The 20961-nt window shown below is 45.6% G+C and overlaps 2 protein-coding genes across 2 annotated transcripts; both read right to left on the bottom strand.

Moving 5' to 3' along the window:
- Positions 1-571: 571 nt before the first annotated feature.
- Positions 572-10471, bottom strand: bnip3lb (BCL2 interacting protein 3 like b). Its single transcript, XM_083669530.1, is given in 7 exon segments — positions 572-3586; positions 4484-4633; positions 6118-6221; positions 6826-6934; positions 7548-7745; positions 7747-7795; positions 10318-10471. Coding segments are annotated over 7 exon segments (735 nt in total). The 5' UTR covers positions 10394-10471; the 3' UTR covers positions 572-3537.
- A 625-nt stretch (positions 10472-11096) lies between these two features.
- ppp2r2ab (protein phosphatase 2, regulatory subunit B, alpha b) lies at positions 11097-19508 on the bottom strand. The gene is made up of 10 exons (XM_083669846.1): positions 19288-19508; positions 17097-17174; positions 15556-15653; positions 15191-15356; positions 14805-14917; positions 14310-14487; positions 14024-14188; positions 13594-13763; positions 13131-13222; positions 11097-12945 (listed from the first exon to the last, which is right to left on the bottom strand). The coding sequence occupies exons 1-10, from the start codon at positions 19292-19294 to the stop codon at positions 12666-12668; spliced, it is 1347 nt and encodes a 448-aa protein (XP_083525972.1). The 5' UTR covers positions 19295-19508; the 3' UTR covers positions 11097-12665.
- Between the last annotated feature and the right edge of the window lie 1453 nt (positions 19509-20961).

The following is a 20961-nucleotide window of genomic DNA, read 5'->3' as shown; positions in this document are numbered from 1 at the left end:
GTAATGCCACTGACCATGAGGGTTCACTTGGGTGTGAAATAATTTACTTCTGCGTGAACAAGCCTCCACTCTGGTCACTCTGTATTCACCTACCTACGAGGGGGTTTGATAGTTATGCGCTTTGTGCTTATGTTATTTTGTATTTGATGTTGTTTAAACTTCAGGCAGGGAGCTATACAGAGAGGAGCCACTCAATTATGGCAAACTTAATTGTACCATTTACATTAAACATTATTAAAACCGACGTAAGTGTCCTGACAGAAATTAGGTTAGTGAGAGGATGTTTGTGGGTGTGTGTGTCTGTTTTTGATAATGAGCTGAATAATGCCTTGAATGTTCGTGTTAGCTCATGTAACTAAGGAGATTATCTCCCTGGAGTAAGAGCTGACCAGGGATTGTTGAAGAACAAACTCATTCATCATGCTCAAACATAAGCATCTCCACAACTAGATAATAACAAGATAATAACTTGAACACACATAGTAAAAGGACAGTTTTATAACGATGATGCAGTGGCAGATGTGAACAGTACACAATGCAAAACAAATGTTTGTCCAGATGTATTGATTGCATAAGGACAGTATAAAACAACGACAGTTTCATTTCAGTGTTCACACCATACACTTAATGATAAGAGAAACAACTGAGTACGTTCAGGAAGAGGCTGGAATGCCAGTCAGCACAACCAGGCCTCTGGCCCCCCCAGGGCACATTTAGGAACACAGCAAGCTGCAACACATGACAAATGACAGACACCCACACAGCTAAACATTTGGTATTGTGCGTGTGTTTGGTCCATTTCCAAAATAAGGCTCTGGAACATGGTGACAACTGGCTGAGCGTGACAGGAAGGGGAATGAGGACTAGAGCAGTTATACCGCCCGGCCCTCTCTCTGCTGAGCTGGCTCTCATTTGACGTTCAGCAGAGTTTATTCTGGTTGGTACTGTACCTGGATGGGACATGATATACTGTACTCCCCATAATGGTGTTCCTGCATTGTCCACCATTGCAGGGCAATGTCCTCAACTATGGCCTAGCAATGGTGCTGGCAAATCCCATGGCAGGTGACAATTCAGTGTATTTGTTAACACTGGTGGTAGATACAACTGTAGCTACAATTGTCAACGTACGGTGCTGTACCTGTTGAAATAAAGGTTAATAATAACATCTTCAGAACACATTGGGTTTATATGAGTAATGTGTAGACGTGTATTCTGTCTGTGTACAGCTCAAAAAGTCGAAACAGAGAAATGCATCCTTTGCAACAATTCAGCTTGATTCAGGACATTTTAATGACAAAGTATTTTTTCCATTTTTCAATGAGGGGAAAAACAAAACAAAATCAAAGCAAAAATATGTGTATCATTACAGAAACTATCATTGCCATAGCAGTCTGAGGGGAATTTATCTACACTTTACTTTTCCTTTTCACTGTGGGCCCTGCCCTCAAACAAGTGTCTTCTTCCTACCTTCATTTCAGTTGGAGTGAAAACATAATCTTTGTTAAATTCCTGATGTAGTTCAACCTCATCTCATAGCTGTACTGCCTACTCTGTCTCCAATCAATGTCACAAAAAAACTGACAAAACAACAAAACAAACTGAAACAAACTAAAAAATAATCCAAAAAATCGTAGCCTCTTGTGTACAAAACAGGAGCAGAAACAGAGCTTTGTGGCACCAAAGAACATCTCAATAGACTGATCACAGACAGTGAGACTGACAGAAACACAGGGGAGACTTAGGTAGAGAGGTGAGGCACATGGTTACAGTAAAAGAGTTGAGGTTCAAGGTGACCCCAGTCCCTGTTGGCAGTTGTGTAGGAGGATATTTATGTTAAAAAATAACAAAATAATAAAAAATAAAAATTATGTCACCATTGCAACACTTCCAGTTGCAGATTGTGAGTGAAAGTAAACCATTGTGAATCTGAAGTCTCAGAGAAGTAATGCAGTCCATGTTTGAGCGGTGAGACAATAGAGGTCATTCACCCAGAGGAGCATTCTGTTAAAAACACCCTGGTGGAACTCTTATCAACATTCCAATATTGTTGCTAGGTACCTGTGTGAACATTTAAGGCAGTGACATCATTTGAGTTGGTTCTGCCATTCTCTCTGACAGCATCTTAACTGAATGAAGCCATCATGAGCAGGGAGTGCTGAGGCCCCATATCATACGTTTGGTCACGCCTCTCTAATCTGCCTTTGGACTTGATTCCCCCCCATCGGCTCCAGCTCGGTCAGTGTGGTGCAACACCAGGGTGAGCTTGTTGGTCAGTCTGCTTGTATACATGCTGTTAAGGTGGGGTGATGACCTGTTGCAGTTATGCAGGCAGATGCATATAAGGTATACCAAGGTATATTGAAAACAGGCTCAAACAAACCCTGCGATATGTTTTAGACAACCCAGGAGGCAACAGTTAGACAAGAACACAATGACACAAAAGGACGGACACACATCCCAAACTTTCTGGACCCCACAGTGCTGCTCAACTCAACTCCAACCCACAAAACTACTGCCTCAATTTACATCGAATAGGAGGGATAGATTGCCTGCGTGCATATCACAAATACATCCATCATCTTCCAGTCATTTATGTCCATATTGGAAATGCATTTGAAAACAAGGAATTTTCATAGTAATGAACAACTGGATACATTTGTAATATGTGATATCGTCCATCATGTTACTGTAGATACATTTCATGTTATATCCACATATTTGTACTGGTGGGCAAAGCAGACTCCTCTGACAACGCATTCAGCGCTAGGTGGCTGTGTGTTTCATAATCCAAATATAGGTCTTGTTATGAATAAATATAAAATATCTACAGTAATTGTGTGTGTATAGTAAAGAACAAAATGACTACTTTCAAAGGCATGCTCACATTTTCAGGTTAGCTTGATTCTGAATTTGGTTGCTCTCTCTCTCGGGCTCGAGCGCTAGTCTAAAGAGTTTCACCCAGCCATCGCTGTACAGGTGGCACGATCGTGGGTTACTTACATCTATAACGGTGGGACAGACAACTCTGTCTTGTACCAGGCAATTACAGGGCGCTGGGCTAGTGTGTAGAAGAGTTTGGTTTGGTTTTAACGCTGCACCCCCCCTCCCAAAAAGAAAAACCACCCATTATAAACAATTATACCCAATCAAGGTGAAAAATGCGAATACAAATGAGGGAGGGAGGGAGGGAGGGAAGAGGAGAGGGTGGAGAAAAAGGGGAATCTCTTTATCTAGACAGTCAGATAAAGACTGGTAGAGAAAAGGGGAGAAGGGGGGCAAGAGAGAAAAGGCAAGGCATCTCTCCTGAGAACATGGCACAATTCAGGCCAAAGAGGAGATGCGATGGGCAATGGGTGAAAGCAGGGCAGGGGAAGAACAGGGGGAACAAAGAAAGAGAGAGAAGGGAAGGAGGGAGGGAGAGAGAGATACTGTATAGAGAGGGAAAGTTGGAGAAGGGGCATTCTTCGTACAACAGCAACATTTTCCCCCCCAACAAATCATGGCCAATCCTCAGGCACTTCTTCAGGTTCACGCTCAGAATGAGCTTGCAGGGGGCGTGGTCAACCTCTTCCCAATGTACACTCTGTGGAGAGGGAGAGGGAGAGGGAGAGGGAGAGGGAGAGGGAGGTTATGAAGGATCTTGAGAACAGTATGCTGTAGTTCCTGGAGTAGGTTGATAAGATATGGGGTTGTGGCGTGTCCCTGTCGTGTAGCTGAAATGTGCATTGATAAACAGTGTGTTAAAGGGTGTGGTGTACTGGACAGCAGGTGGTGGTCCGTCCAAGGGCGTCTGAGGAGCAGCAGCTGCTCTCCCAGCCAGACACAGACATAAACAGGGCGGAGAAGCAGTGAGCACTGCAGCTGCCCACAGTCTGCTGCTGCCAAACACTCTCTGCTGGACTCTACACACAATTGCATGGAAGTGTGTGTGTGTGTATGTGTGGGCGCGCCACGCCTCAGAGGAGGAAGGTGAGGAGCATCCTACTCAGTGAATTTCAGAAACATTTAAAATAATTAAACCTTTCAATACATTCTCCTTTTCAGAACTATACTCAATAAATTCACATGTCACCAAATACCTGATTAAAACACACTGTTTTGCAGTGATGGTCTACAGTAGTCTCAACAGCGCCCTCTAGGGTAGCACCAAGCACAAGGTAGAAACAAGTGAGAGAAGGAGACTGGGGTGGAGGGTGTGTAAACAGCACCAGCCACCACTGCTGTGTGTGTGTGTGTGTGTGTGTGTGTGTGTGTGTGTGTGTGTGTGTGTGTGTGTGTGTGTGTCAAAAACAGTTTTACAAATGATGTGGGTTTTCCTCAGGGTGAATTGATGAAAAGTAAACAAAACTGTAACCAAATTGAAAATAAAGGCTGTTCATCAATTTCTGGCATCGGTTTCATGTCTATCCGGAATGGCTGTCAGTGTGTGTGCATATGCATCTGAGACACGCTCATGTATAGGCTATACTTTTGCTCTTACCCCAGTCCGAGGACCAGGATGTGTGACAGCAGCAGAGAGGGGATGAACACTTTGAGGAACTCTGCAGAGAAGATGCCTCCTTTCTTCATCGCCCCCGTCTTCCTCATGCTGAGCGTTACTGAACGCCGGGGGTGGCGGAAGTGGAACTCCCTACAAGACATGACAACCACTTATTTATTCATTACCCAATGACGTCAAGTTGTTGCAGTAGCCCCGCAATTCAACCAACCGAGTCTCGAACTTGCGACCACTGACTTGCCAACACACGTGACCGTCTTCTCAAACACCCGATGTAAACCAGCTATGCTGAAGGGCTTGTTTTTAATTTCAAGCCAGAAAATAGCTTCATACCTTTACACCACATTCTTGCCTTTGCTGGACGATGGTGACATTTGATATATGAATGCCCCTGGCACTTACTTAAACACATTAGACATGCTATACCATGCTGCTTTAAGATTGGTCACACATTCTGGATTCCTAACTCATCATTGCACACTCTGTCAGTCAGCAGGATGGCCATCTTTAACTGTAAGATGACAGACACATTTGTATAGGTTAGTATATGAAGGCCATTCTAAGGCAGTTGATGACTTAGATAAGCACCTTACTCACCCTACCAAGACTTGATCATCACAGACTGAGATCACAGAACTGTATCTTATATAACATCCCAAACACACAAACTGAATTTGGTAAGAGTGCTTTAAGCTATGCTGCCCCATCATCATGGAACATTTTACAAAAGGATTTGAAACCCTTTTATTTCAGATTGGAGGGCTGCTGGCCATGGAGTGGACATGTTTTTAACTCATGTTTTTAACCCTTCATAACTATCAGCCAGCTCCTTTAAGTTGTTTTTATGGTCTTTGCACTGTTTTTACCAAGCAAATTGCTATACTGTATGTTGCATACGGTGTTGTGACTTTTGTATTGGCTGCCTTCTTGGCCAAGGCTCAGTTGAAAAAGCGATGAGAATCTCAATGTGACTTCTCTGGTTAAATAAGGGATACATAAAATAAATGAATCTACACCAGAATATTTGAATTGAATTATCATTGGATGAATATTCTTATCATGTCATCAGCATGCTCAGCCATAGTGTAGTACTACATAAGCACACTAGGGGTGTGTGAAGAGGTGATCTTCACCATCAAAGACTTTTATACATGTCATGTTTTAAACTGTTTACACTGATTGTGTATATCGTTTTATCCAGGATCCTGTTGTTTATCCCAATCATCAAACCCCTGCCATAGTTTATCTATTTTCACCACTGCACCCTAAACAGTTTGTTTGTCAGTTTCTCACCAATTTTGCGAATGCAAGTCAGGTGATTAAATATGGATGAGGTGAGGCAGCGGGGGAGAAGACAGATAGGGGAGGGAGTGTGTGCTTGTTTTTAATGGTCTTTAACTTTTAATCCTTGTTTTAGCATTTTAGCTGTTGAAGTATTTATTTTCAATAAACGCTATTTTGGCTCCTGCTTTTTAAGAGGTTAAGCAAAACCTTGTACGTGCACTGGGTGTTGACTCGCCCTTTTCACAGGGTGACTCAGAGAAGCCTATGACGGGGAAGACAGATACACTCAGAGCTCAACATTGTTGGGGTGTGAGTGTGGGACTGATGCTCACTTTGGGGGAACATTCTCTGGCCGACTGGACCAGTCTGCCACCCAGTCGGAGTCCTTCATGAGTATGTCCATGTCTCTCTCCTTCTCAAGGGTGTCTTCCTCTGACTGCACAGGGAGCGAGGGAGGGGGGAGAAAGAGAGAGTGAGAGTAGGCGTGTATTCAATGAACATTCAGAACGTTGCAGATATGAATAATTCAGAGAGCTGATGTGAAGCTGATGTCCTTCGTTAACATAACTAGACACGCTGTTCTACCTGTCCCACAAAGCACATTTCTATCTGAACCCCCCCCCCCCCCCCCCCCCCTCCGGAGCAGGACCAAGACCTCAAACAAAGTCATCTCAGTACAGCTGGTTATGGCAACCTCAACCTAGGAGGAACCACTGAGACAATGACTGACCACACGAGGAGACAAGAGACCCTCTGTGAGGTTGCCATGGACACGAGAGAGAGAGAGAGAGAGTCAAGTTGTTAATGTCTCCATTCATTAATAAACAAGGATTCTGTGGTCATCTCTAGACAGGGAGAGGGGATGTGTGTGCAACCGCCCTGGAACCTGAGGCTGCGGCTGACATCACCATGGAAACTAAGGCTTTGGTAGTGTGTCATTCACATGGATATGCAGAGTCAGAAGCGGCAGTTTATATCACCATGGAAACAGGTGTGGTGACGTCGCAGATGGGGCAGGGTGACAAAGCGCAGGCTCTTACTTGACTGTCTCTTTCATGGCTGTCTCTCTCCTGGCTGTCTCTCCTGTTGGCCACGTCCGCGTCAAAGATGATCTGTCCGTCATCCTGGGGACTGTGAGGTCGCGGAGGACTGCAGGAGTGGGATAAAAATGACAAAATAAAACCTGTTACAGACCATAACCGCACTCAACGCCATTTCGCCAACGCCAATTGTACAGTTGCAAACAGTAGTTAAAATGTCGGGGATAGAAGTGGTCAATAATGGGGTAATGTTGGAAATTTATCCTTCCATGTTTCTGAAAGGAACCTCACCACTCAAAGCTGAATGCATGTGCAGAATCTGCCTCTATGACTTCCTTATGGCTCTGAGCCTGGCAGTGGCATCTAAAAGTGTACGGGTGGACGGGTGCTGCTAAAGCAAGCTGTTGTCAAAAACACATACGGTAAACATACTCAGGTGACTCATTGACAGCTGACTCTGGGCAATCAGATAAGCTGCTTTATGGCAGGCAGCCTCATGGCCCAGAGGGAAAAACACACAGTGCGAGTGGTTTTAAGTCCGGTAGGAGACCCCACCCTGTGTATACAGAGGTTTGAAACCTGTTCCTCTTTCTCAACTGATTCTGACTGCTATAGCCTACCACTAAAACATATCATACAGTATGTCAGTGAGTAATGACTAAGCAGCCTGAGGTCTACCTTCATTCTTAATTCTCCATAACTTCCATAACAGCGCCCCCTACCTGTCACAGGAAGAGTTACTGCGACTGGATTCGTGCTGTGCATCCAGCAGAATCCTCTCCATATCTCCGTTATGGATGGAGGATGAGGAGGGTACATGCTCCAGCCCTCCCACCATGGCCTCCTCCTCTTCGACCTGGGGCAGGGGCAGCAGCCCGGGGGTCTGACCCCCCGAGGAGGAAGACTGGGACGCCCCCCCCCCCCACCGCCGCCGCCGCAGCTCTGTTCATCTCCAACTCCACCCAGGACCCTGACACACACACACACACACACACACACACACACACAGAGACAGATACAGACATAAACACACACACGGACAGATACAGACACACACATACGCACAGATATAGACACTTTCATGTAGCAAACATCATTTATCCCTATTGAGTTTTACTCTGCACACCGCATAGTAACTTTGTGATGACACAACTGCCAAAACCATCCTTCAAACCACATGGAACTGGAGTAAAGATGACGGGGGAGAGAAAGAGACTGGGGAGTCTCTCAGAAAGAGACACCGCCCTCAAAGTGAGGAAGTAAGCCTTGTCTCTCTTTACTGCATGCTGAAAGGGCTGTAAATGCCTGTCTGTGTGCTGCTGTGGTGGTTTACACTCCCTGTAATATACGACCCTGGCTGACCCACCCTCCTACGTGAGCTCAAACAGGGACACAGTGCAGAAGACGCTGCCAAGGGGAGACACACACTGCCAATCACAGCTAACTGGCACAACTTAAGAAGGTCATCGTTATCATATCTCTCAAAGCCTGCCTGGTTTCAAAGCCGAATGCCCCACATCCTTAATAAATGCGGAAGAGCTCACACGCCTGGAAAAACTTTCAGGTCATATGATGTTAGCCTAGCAGACTCAGCCTTTCAGTCCATTTCACTGGTCATGTGTTAGGCTTGATGACAGCGGTCCTCATCCCTTGCCCTGCTCCCCCCCCCCACCCCGACTCAGCGCCCACAGACTCATGGTGCGGATTACCCAGTGGACAGAGCCAAGCCGCTGTTGACAGCCCATTGTCTCTGCTCCATGGAACTAAACAAGGTTGCCATGACACCGACTGAGCCGAACGTTCTGGCTGCTCCGTGGAGCAGTTATCAGCTGTCACACGGGTTCAGAGGGATGCCCAGGGTCCAGGGAGACAGTGGGTGCATAGTGTTAGTTGTGACCTTCCACCTCCACCAAAACTTATTGTCAAGCTGAAACAGACCACACAACAGGACAACAATGAATGAAGCTCCTGCAGACTCGTCTCCACCAAGCTTATTGGCTTGTGCAGGGGTTCCATGAAACAGCATGCGCTGGCAAGCACCCCAGAACAAAAAAGGATACACAAACAATAGCCTATTACTTTCCAGCTTTCTTGGTTCTTCTTACTAAGTCCAAACTCTTTCATGCTAGTTCACCAGTTACTGTAATGTCTTCCTCCACACTGAGAATTACACAGCAAAAATGAGAGTATATACACATGGTGATTAAGCTGTTTCTAAAAACAACAAACCTCGTTCCCTGGCTCTCCCTGCATCTGGCACGTAGGCCTACATGACACACTAGTCTCAAACCTCCCCCATACAGCCCCCCCCCACCACCCTCCACCCTCCTCTCCTCTTAACCCAGTGTCCTGAAAAACTTCCTCCACTTTCCACACGTCTGTCTCCTCATCACTGTGTCCATAAATAGTGCAGCATGCCCAGTCACCAAGGCTCCCTGGGTCATGGCATGGTAATGCCCAGCAGAATTCCCAGAAGCCCCCACCCCCCCGATAAACACAGGTCAACACAGTGACAACACTAGCTGTCATGTTTACTCTGGAGACATGGCATGGTACATGTGACACTCTGACCACCCCACACAAGTCTGATCGCTCACACATGCCAACATAAACCTCACGGAAGGACATACTCCAAGTAATGACACTCATGGGGACAGACTAAGTTGAACAAAACGGCTCAACAGTAAGTATCACCATCCATCATGATCAACAAGCTGAAATTGTGGACTTCAACAGTAGGGGCTTTCTCAAGTCATAGTACAACTGCATTATTGCATTACCATTGTTGAAGACTAACAAGGATCCTCAGAAACAAGCTACAATACCAATTGACAATAGAAAAAAAGCTTGGTGCATGCAGTGCATACACATTCATTAAAAGTCATCCATGCCAACAGTCACACGGTTTGGAATGTGTGTATTAGTGTACTTGTCTGTCTGATGAGTACGTTGTTTACAATTCAGTTGCATAGAGCACACATTATCTACATCATCAACAGTCTCTATTTTAAACCCAATATCGTTACGCTACATCATCTGGGCATGACGCCTATGTGAAATATGACAAAAATGTTAATTTGTCCAATCAGCTGCCCAAGCACCATTTTTCAGTTGTCTGACTTCTTCCATCTCGCCTTGTTGACATACACTTTTACACGCCTATTGAGCACCGCATGGATCAGCAATTCGTTTTTTTTTTTTTTTTATTTACTTTTGGTCATACAGTTCCACCGCCTTCTGAAAGCTCATTGGTCCATTTGGCTGTCATTTCCAAACAGTACACTGAGTTCCCAACGTAAGCCCACCCCCCAAGCCTTCTCCATGTCTCCATAGAAAAAAATTAACCACAATGTTCAATAGATTTGCATTGTTTTAACTCTCAAAACCACTTGGTAAAGTATCAAAAGACAAATTTTTATAGAACCCGGACAGTTTTCTAATACATCATAAGACTGACAGCAAAATATGATCAAGCATTTCGACGATATTCACCATTTAGTCCAGAGTCTCCGTTGTGGTCTGCTGAAGCAGCAGCGGACATCATGCCTCTGTGCAGGGTGGCTTGCATAAGACTGTCAATGCAACCCGCGCCAACGCGCCACACATTCGGACGTGCGCGCAACCGCGTACCAATAAACTGACCTGAGTCGCCTTTACTTTATTGCAGGGAGAGGCTTCAGTTCATGGATTTGATTTTGTTCGCTGATCTAGAACCAGTGGATAGCTCCAATCTTCCTGGAGCTGTGTGATGACGTCGGCTGAGCTACTTCTTTGATAACAAAGGCATGCAAAAAAAGGCAGACTGAATTACGTAACCTGCTGGAAATGGACCACCAACAATGAGAAAACAAGAACGGAATAAATAATAATTATTACAAAAAAAAAGGGCGTTCACCACTTTCACTGACTCAGTTGTCTGTTATTATTGCTGATTTAGGGAACGTGCGCCTCTGCACGTTCCCCGACATGCCATGACACATTGTGATGTGGACACTAGATCAGAGGCTTCTATGTATAATAACTGTGTACGCATAGTGTATAACATGCACCTATACAAATACATATAAGATATTTAAACAAATATTCAACTAAGTAGCACTGCCAAAACACGTTTCCCCCAGTTTCCATGTATGTGTCAAGGAACCTCATGTCCCTTGCGCAACAAAAGCAGCATGTTGGTGCATGTTGGTGTGAGATCAGGGATGTCATCTTCACTTAATATGATCTGGTCTGATCACCTGGACAGGCATTAATAACCAAGTCATCACACATTAGAAAAAAGTATTTTCTTTATTTCCGTCATTGTCATTATAGATTACAACAACTGCATTGTATTTGTCATATTGTCTAACGTGATTAGAGGCATGATGATCTATAGTGAACCGTCAAATTTTCACCAGTGGTGTAGACATATCTATTGATGAACAAGATCCTATCGTAGCATGGTATGATAAGAGTGTATTTCACTTTACTCTTAAACTGAGATAACTATTGACTATGAATGAACCGTGTCAGCAATCTTAAAATGCCACACACCCTAGGGTGTCAGTTGAGGGCACAATATTGAGTCCACTGTCAGACAAATTATAGCACTTGGGATGACCGACAGGAATGGCGTTTTCCTGTTGTGGAGTACTGCCTTTCTGCAACAGGAAAATTATTTTAAACCAGTGTATGGGGCACTGTGTGGAGAGGGATTACTTCTGATCATTCCAAATAATACAGAGGTCTAGGTTTATCTTAAAAGAAACCAACGAACAAACTTGCTGTGGCATTTGTTCCATTTATAAATATGACAATCATTTTCATCATCATCTTTGAATATCTATAACCAGACTATTTCTTTGACAACAGAAAAAAACAGACAGAAAAGGAAGGAACGAAAAACCCCAAAAGACCAGACAAGAACATTCTGGTTCCCAGACTCGGTCAAGTCTCTCCAGAGCCTCAGCCTGCTTGTCCAGTTGTCCACCCAGAGCCAGAGGCACAGTTGCAGTGGTAGTCCTCGCTGGGCCCGGCTTCAGATCGTGTGTGTGTGTGTTTGTGTGTGTGCACAGGACAGTTAGGACCAGTGAGTCACCAGTTAGAGTTCCTCCATGGTGCAGAGGTCTATAAACAGCAGCAACAGCTTTGAGACAGGCCCTAGTGGCTCAGCTCTTTGTGTGTGTGTGTGTGTGTGTGTGTGTGTGTGTGTGTGTGTGTGTGGGTGTGTGGGTGGGTGTGTATGTTTGGGTGTGTTAGAATATAATAACGGGAAACGTTTGAAGGACGTTTGCTGTAGGAGGAACAAACAGACGAACAAACATAGAAATCAAACACTGGTTCTTGCAACTGAATTAAAACAGAAAAACAAAAACAGATTGGCAGTTCATTCATAATAATAAAAAAAATGGCACCAGACAATGAGAGGGGGAACTGAACATGGGGGAGGGGGGGGCAGGGATGGTTCTGGGTGTGTTTTGGTTTTTCTACTACATAGTCATCAGACATACATATAAATGGAACTCGTTGTTGCCCACGTAGCCCTGGCTGGGGCTGCGGCGGGTCGGCGGACACAAATTGGCACAACATCACCGAAACAATAACAAGGCGAGCGTCACTGTGCCACAGAGGCTGATGGCGGGCAAGAATGAGGTTGTCAGTTTTCCACATCTGGAACATGGCATGGTCTCTTTTTGTCCAATGACAATTTTTTTTAGTCGTTATTGGCGACAACGTTATCGCTAGATACACTCGGTCCTCCCGGACTCCGTTAAGAGGCTGTAAGGGTAGAGGATGTCGTCGTGACGACGACAACCAACCAACCGACAACGACGACAACGACGACGACAACAACATCGCTAGTTCACTTTGTCCTGGAATATGTAGAGGTTGTTGGTGGTCGCCACGGCGATGATGTTGTCCTGGGGGTGCCAGGCGGTGTGGAGGATCTTCTTGTTGAAGTCCAGGCTGTCCACGCTGATCTCGTCTTTCTTGCGCTTGCCGCCGGCGCAGACCTTGCGCGGCTTCAGGACCTGCCGAGGCTTGCTGCTCTCCCGGGACGCCTCCAGGGTCACGTCTCGCCGCTGGCCCCGGTCAAACATCCGGAAGAAGTTGTTGTAGGAGCCTGTCATCACCACACTGGAGACAGAGAGGGAAGGAGAAGAGAACAGGAGTGAGGGAAGAGGATTGCAGTGGAAATTGTGTGTGTGTGTGTGTGTGTGTGTGGGGGGGGGGGGGGGGGGGGTAAAATGGGGGATGGAGGGAGAGGGAGGGGTCAAGGGTTAGTCTGTATGCTTCATTTAGGTAATGAGGTCCATTCCTACCTGTCGTTTCCGTTCCAGCAGCACTCAAACTTGTCGAAGATACAGTCGTTCTCGTAGAGCGAGCACAGCTTACTCCTGAGGTACTCATGGACCTGCGGTGAGGGGAGACGGGACATGACAAAGGTCACACACTCTGTAACCAGCTCAGAGTTCACAAGAGGTAAAACATGCAAACAACTTCATAGGGGTCATTTCAATAAATGGACCTGAAGAACTGGATGATAAATCATGAAATTGCCAAATGCCTCCATCGAAATCATGAACAATAATATTTTATTAGTGGTAGTAAAGTAGGCTAGTGTGTGTATGGCTTCACATTGCAGATGCATGGCGATACACTAGTCTTAGACTACCCCCTGGTGGACATTGTCTGCAACAGCATGCAATAAATAAAAAAGGTGTGGTCAGTCATCTCTCCACACTCCTCCTAGTCATGTCTAAAGATTCCCTCTGCGTGTCTCACCTGATACGTCTCCACAGGCCTGCTCTCCATGTTCAGGTCCCAGATCTTGACTGACAGGTAGTCCCGGGTCATCATGTAGCGCCCGTTGTGGCTGAACTTGACGTCCGAAATGGATGAGATGATCTCGGAGAAGAAGGACCTGTTACTGGGGTCCTCTGGCTCCTCGAATACTGGACGAGACAAGGGAGTGTGTGGATGGGTTAGAACAGGCAATGTTCATAGGAGTGACTCACTGTCACACCAACACGGATTAGAAGCATTTCACACACTCACTGAACTTCAGCTGCAATCAGGTAGCGGCTGAGTTAATATTTTCCTAGCCAATTGCGGTTGGTTACAAAGTGCAATAGTCGATTAAACACAGTGAGCGTATGTTTCTGATGATCAAATTCTAAAGCAACCAATGGTTACACAGTGAGTATGTACTCACGTTTGGAGTGCTTGTCACAAAGCGCGGAGGCCCTCATGTCACACAGACGGATGGTGCCCTTGCTGCTGCTGTAGACAAAAGTGTTGCACTGGTGGGGGTGGAACTCTGCTGCTGTGATCACCTCCGTCAGCTCCTCCATGTTGGCAGGCTTTATGTCCACAATGTCTTAGAAGGGGGTAGAGTCAAGGGGACAAAACCTGCTGAGGAAGGTACACACACACACACGCACGTACACAGACACGCGCACACCCCTGTGCCCATCCCATAACGAGAGGTTTGAGGATACTGAAGCTGCGGTCGGTGATCTCCAGGTTCCACATGTTAATGCGCAGGTCGTCTGCCGACAGGTACGTCTCGTGGTCGCTGTTGACAGAGATGGAGTTGATGTGGTAGGTGTGGGCGTTAGCAAACACCCTACGAGGGCTGGCCTCCACCATCAGGTCCATGGGCCGGAACACTGGCACCTAGGAGGACACAGGGCAGACGCAACAGGCGTCAAGTTGTTGCGAAACAGTCACCCCGCAATTCGACTTGCTCCGACCGAGCCTCGAACTTGCGATCTTTGGCTTGCCAACACGCGTGACCGTCTCCTCAAATACCCGATGTATACCAGCTACGCTGTCGAAAAGCTAGCAATTCGACAGCGCAGGTGATTTGGGAGGGGGGTATTTGAACTTGGAGGAGTGAGTTTACCATCTCAACTCGGTTATACAGGGTCAAGTCAGAGGGTAAACCAGTAGGAAGGTTTGGCTGTAATAGCCCTGTGCAGGTAAGCATTTACCCTGAGTGTAGTGACAGTATTGGGGTCTCTGTAGCGCCCATCCTCCTCCTTTAGGTTGTACCCCTCTGGTCTCTTGTCTCGTTCACTGATCTTCCACAACTTGATGGTTTTATCTGCAAACCACCCCACACAATGAACACATGTATGAACACATGTATGAACACAATGAACACATGTATGAACACATGTATGAACACAATGAACACATGTATGATGACAAAGCCGATCAAACCTCAGCAGACCAGTAATGTCAAATAAGGACCGTATAAATGTGAGGTTATGGCACCCCAAAAAGTGCAATGAAACCTCCCCGACACCCCCTTTCCAGATTAGTCATTTAGCTGCCATGGGAAAATGAAGTCATTTGACTGAAGTGACTGACTAACCGTTGGTGGACAAGAGGAACTGAGCAGCATTCTTCTGAGGCAGCCAGCGGATCTTGTTGATCTTCTCCTCGATCTCCAAACTCTTCAAGTAGTCAAACTCGGGCTCATGGCTCTGGAAAGTGCTGTAAACATTGTACTCGCATCGGTACTGTGGCTGATTCTTATTCTAGTGGGTGGGGGGGCGGGGGGCGGGGGGCGGGGGGGGATAGTGTGAACGATAGAGAGAGAGGTAGATAGGAGTAAGGGATGGAGAGAGACAGAGAAAGGAGATCATGTTAGTTTCTACTCTATCCCATCAACCTCTGTGGTCCGGTACAAACGCCATGCTGGTTTTTCAATTCAAACTTGCGGGCCGGCAGCCATACCTCTATCTCCTGCTGAAAGATGACGACCCGGCCCCCTTTGTCTCCTGTGGCTAACAGCTCCCCTGAGTGGTTGAACTCCACAGTAGATATGATGTCGGCTGCACAGACAAAAAAAAAAAAAAAAAAAAAACAGGCAGCAATTAGCCTATGACATTAAAAAACAACAAAAAAAACACTTAAGGCTCTGGATCGGTGTTGTGAAACAAGTTCATTCATTGCACCATGTACAGGAGGATTATACATTCTAAATCTAAAATTCCAATGGATACTGTAGGTATTTCGAGAGGAATTTCAGCTGGTGACATTCCTCAGGGGACAGTCAGTCAGCTTTCAACTAATACGAACTGACCCTGGATTTGTTTGGGTGTCTAGGAGCTTGTATGGGTTAGATAACAGTGTAGGTAGGTAGGTAGGTAGGCCACAGCAACACACTGAGGATATCATTATATCGAAGGCAGACACACAAAGATGGGTAACCTAGTTTCTACAGGCCACAGCACACATTCCCCCGACAGCAGCATGGAAGCTTTTTAGACCGAGGCAGTTGCAAACACGCACGAATGCTCGTGCACACACACACACACACACACACACACACACAGTTAACCCTTTGTGGCCCATTGGAGCAGAAAGACAATGCAGAGAAAGGTTGCAGCAGGAGGCCTTTGTCTGGGCTGAACTCCCCAGGGCAAAGGGTGGGGGGGTGTGTGTTTGTTAGCTGAATCACGCTACATTGTCGATACGCTGTCCCACCCGTCCCCCCCCCCTCAACCAAGGTGTCAGCAGACCAAGACAACCATGCTTGAGCAGCGAGAGAGCACTTGAATCAATCTAAGTGCACACAAACCCACCAACAGAGGTGCCACTCCGGTCTTCCTCCTCTGAAGGAATGTGTTTAAAAGACAACTGTCTGACATCGCTGCAGCGCAGCCTTGCTTACTGTACAGTCTGTCGCCATTCCACAGATTCCTTCAGTGTGGCCTTCCTCATTGTAAATCACTCACATGTACGCACGCACACACACACACTTCAGGGGATATTGAAAGAGAAACTGCAGATTCCAACCACAATGCTCCCTATATGCCGCTATAGGGACTGGTATAGGATCTGTAGAAGAGGATAGCTGCTTGGGAACACAGAGTACAGTGCACCTTGCTGGGTGTTTTCCTACTAGCCGGCAGCATGAGTGCAAGGCCACGGGGCATTAGTCATAGTGTGTCAGGAAACTGCTTAGTGGGAGCTCCTGTGCGTAGCCTTGGATTCTGAGGTTAGTGTTTAGGAAAATATTGATACAATTTGAAATAAGTTGGTAAGAGTGTCTCTCCTCCCACCCCCCCCCCCCCCCCCCCCACCCCCAAGACTGACTTAGTCAGCACTACGGCTTTGTTTTGAAAATGTAAGCTTATACATGACTAATTGTTGCTAGTGGTGTAATACATGGAAGGTATGCTGACTCTGCTCAAGAGATGTTTGCATACCTCCCTCCACACAACCTATCAGAGAGAGAGAGTCACAGAGAGAGAGAGAGAGAGAGATCCTACCTTCAGCTACGTCGTCATCGATGGCCCCTTTCACCTGTGAGAAGCACCACTGCACGTCATTGCTCCCACCTCCGGCTCCTGTAACGACAAAATGACACCCAGTTAAAACGACCAGGCATATATGTTTATATGTCAGGATGAACCGATGCACTCCTGGATAACATTCAGATTAGGTACAATGACACGGGATATTGCAGATCGAAATGTCACGAGTTGAGAAAAGTCGTCTTGTCAACATATTAATGAAGCGATTACCCCATTTCAATATCATTACTCTGAATCAACAACGCTCTGTAATATCACACTACGCCTCATAAATAAGCCCTTAGCCTTCAACTACAATGTGTTGAGATGCCATTTTAATGATGTGGTCTCTTATTTTGACAACATGTATCCAGGAATCAGCTCACGATCAACAGCTGACAACGTCAAAAGTCACAGTGATCAAACACGCCAATCATACAAGACCACATTTCACTGTACGTCAGGGCAGGGGAGCTTCTACAATGCACAATGAAAATAAAATCTTTCCCAAACTGATTTGTTTCGAGTATATTTTAAGCAAGTCAACAGTATAAGCCTAAATCCCAAATATGTTATAAGAAAGGTCATTATCCAAATGTCTAGTAGGTTAGAATGAGTCTTCCACTGGCTTCAGCAGGTTTTCCATTTCATTGCCAATTCTGATTGCTCAACTGAACAGGTGGAGCTACACGTTTCCACACGTGATCAGATCATTCCAGTTCTTACACAACTGGTTGGATTTGGTGATTAAAATATATTGGACTAGGTATGACAACTTTGCAGGAGGACCAGTTATGTTATGTTTCTCCCCATCAATGCAGAGGTTGTAAAAGTCACATTGATTAGCGATGGAGCTGGTTAGAGCCAGTATATATCCAGTATAGCCTATCTGGGATGGTTCACAGTTAAATCTGATGAAGTTAGTTATCATCTGCCTCTGCTTCAATAGTCATACTTTCACCGTGCAAATACAAGTCACAATAGCTCATTTAATGACGCATCATGATCTCCAGTACTGCCCAATAGGTAATTGGGTTGGGTGGACCATCATGATCAGTGATACCTGAATGATGCCGAGCCCAAAAAGACAGGCAGGTCTATTTTTATAACACCGTCTACCGGTTCTGAACCTCATGCATAAACTGAGTCATCATCACCACAGGTGCATTCGGTTGCTTTCAGCCAAGTCATACTTGACCCACACCATGCAATCATCCCAGTCGGAGGAAAATAGCAAGGCAATATTGCGGAGATATCGTAGAATACGAAATTATTAAATCAGTGCCCACATAACCGGCAATAATAACGATGACGCATGACTATAACTATGACTAAATCAAGCGCTGATTTCACATGATTGTCGCGTACAGGTGCAAGGTAGCTATTATTGTGAAGAGCAAGCCAAATAGCGCAGCTTGCTTCCCACCCACCATCTTCCCCATCACGACTCCCGCTCACTCCGCCTGACAACATGCTGGCTTAGGTAACGGATGCTGTTGTTCAATTGGACCTGAAATTAAATACGACTTTGCCTAGGAACTGACAGACATTCCTAAACTCACAAAATCAACCGGTGCTGGTGGCCTAGCTAATTGAAAACTAGCTGACAGAGCAGATGCAGCAGGCGGCACTGGCCTGACATGAGAGCCACAAATGCCGCCCAGCCAGTCGGGCTCAAAGTTGAGGCTAGCTCTCAGGCCTTGCGAGTTGGCTAGCTAACAAGCTAACGTCACGCTCACAATGAATGGACGGGGCTTCTGATACCGTTAGCTAGCTAGCTAGCTAGACAACTTCGCTAGCTAAGGAGCTACACGACTAGCAATCTGTAGCCATCTCTGTTGCAATATATATATATATTTTTCCCCAGCGCAGTGACAGCTATGATGCATCTTTTTGACAGGAGCGTGAGTCGTGCGCTAGGAGCAGCAAGCTACAACAAAATCGCCACAGAAAGTTGGGAGGGAGGGAGGGAGGATGGGTCCGGCAAGGCCGATGACACATGAGTTGCTGGTGAATGAATCTGATCATAAAATCTATTAAATGCACCTGCCAAAAGAAGTTTGAATGGACACACACTTTTATAAAACCTCTAGGTAGCAAACTGTAGGTATTCATGGCATCTTAACTAACGAATATAGCAAATACACCCTAACCCGTTTTACTTTACCTGCCATGGCGAGGGAGGGATTCTCTCAGTCGCGATCTCGATTCCCGGGCTTGTTCGCCGGGTATATGGACTTCTGCAATCGGTCTCTCTAAAATGATGGAGCTAGCTTGATCGTGAAACCGAGACGTTGCGGGCCACCCTCCCTGCTTGTCTCTCACTCTCTTCCCTCCCTCTCCGGCTAGTTTACTCACTCACTCACCCTGCCCGACAAGTCCACCCACTCTCCGACACCATCCACATACAATTCAAAATGGCGCTACCCCATCCCACAATGACATCATCAGAACCAGCCTCATCTTTAGGAGGAGGAGGGGGAACACACACACACATACATACACACACAGTGCACTTGCCCAACAAAAGTACATCTCCACCTCTGCTGCTGTATGCAATTTATTATTCATTTTATTTCTAAGATATTGTATTGTATGTCCTTTTCATTTTGAGTGAAAACAGACATCTTATCATTTCTGATGAAAGGTACTGTAAGAGCACATGTCACTGGAAGGATATCTAAAATGTTGCATGCCATATAATTTGTGGCCACTGCACATCCTTTTTGTGGAGTGTACTGACACCCAGTGATGTAACTTGTTTAGTGCACCCACGTTTGAGGCAAAAGCAAAAGCTACAAAGGTTTTGGTACAATCTCTTCCCTCCCATCTGGTGGCCTAAGCGTGCAGTAGCAGGCATTTTAAGGACAACCATGAACTGTGTGTGTGTGTGTGTGTGTGTGTGTGTGTGTGTGTGTGTGTGTGTGTGTGTGTGTATGTGTGTGTTTGTGTGTGCATATGTGTGTGTGTGTGTGTCTGTTTGTGTGTGTGCGTATGTGTGTGTGAGAGTGTGTGTGTGTGTGTGTGTTTGTGTGTGCGTATGTGTGTGTGAGAGTGTGTGTATGTATCTGTGTGTGCGTGTGTGTGTGTGTGTGTGTGTGTGTGTGTGTGTGTGTGATAATGCGAAAAGGCAGTGAATGTGTTTGTGTATGTGGGTGGAAGGGAGAGAACCTTGCAGGAGGGTTTTTATTTTATGAGAGTAAGAATAGGACCATAGAGAGAGCTGGAGAGAAAGTGCCGTGCCATTGTGTGGGAGTACGACCTCAGAGCCGTGCCTCCAGGTAGAGCTGTATGAGCTGCTGCTTTTCCACTCTGATAGGAAAGGAACAACACTGACAGTCTGAACATACAGTCTTACACAGATTTGTAATAACATTATATGCCACCTAATGTGCTACAGATAAATTAAATGCGTCAAAGGAAATCTGTCAAAGGAAGATTGTACACTGCAGTATGAGAGGGGCATATTCTCTATTTGTGATTGAACAATGCTGCAGGTACACTTCAAATTGTATACTATTGAAGTGGTTCATTTCATATAAAAATGTCATTTCATAACAGTAACAGCATTCAAATCACTATCATACATTAATATGTTGCTCTTATTTCCTGCTCTAAAAACTGTAAATATTGTCTCCAATTTTAAATCTATGTCTAACAAAACTTTTCAATACATAGTACTTGTGTAACAATGCCTGTGCCCACTTTGGTCCTTTTTTGTATTTACAGTATGCTTTTCAACCAAGTAATACAGTAGCATTGGAACTAGCTTAAACAGTCTTTGGAGTTGAGCAAGATAATATTTTATGGTGTTATGTGCTTTGCTAACAATGTTACATAT

This window comes from Argentina silus (assembly GCF_951799395.1).
Source record: "Argentina silus genome assembly, chromosome: 5".
NCBI lineage: Eukaryota > Metazoa > Chordata > Actinopteri > Argentiniformes > Argentinidae > Argentina > Argentina silus.
This window is presented reverse-complemented; position numbering and strand designations above follow the sequence as displayed.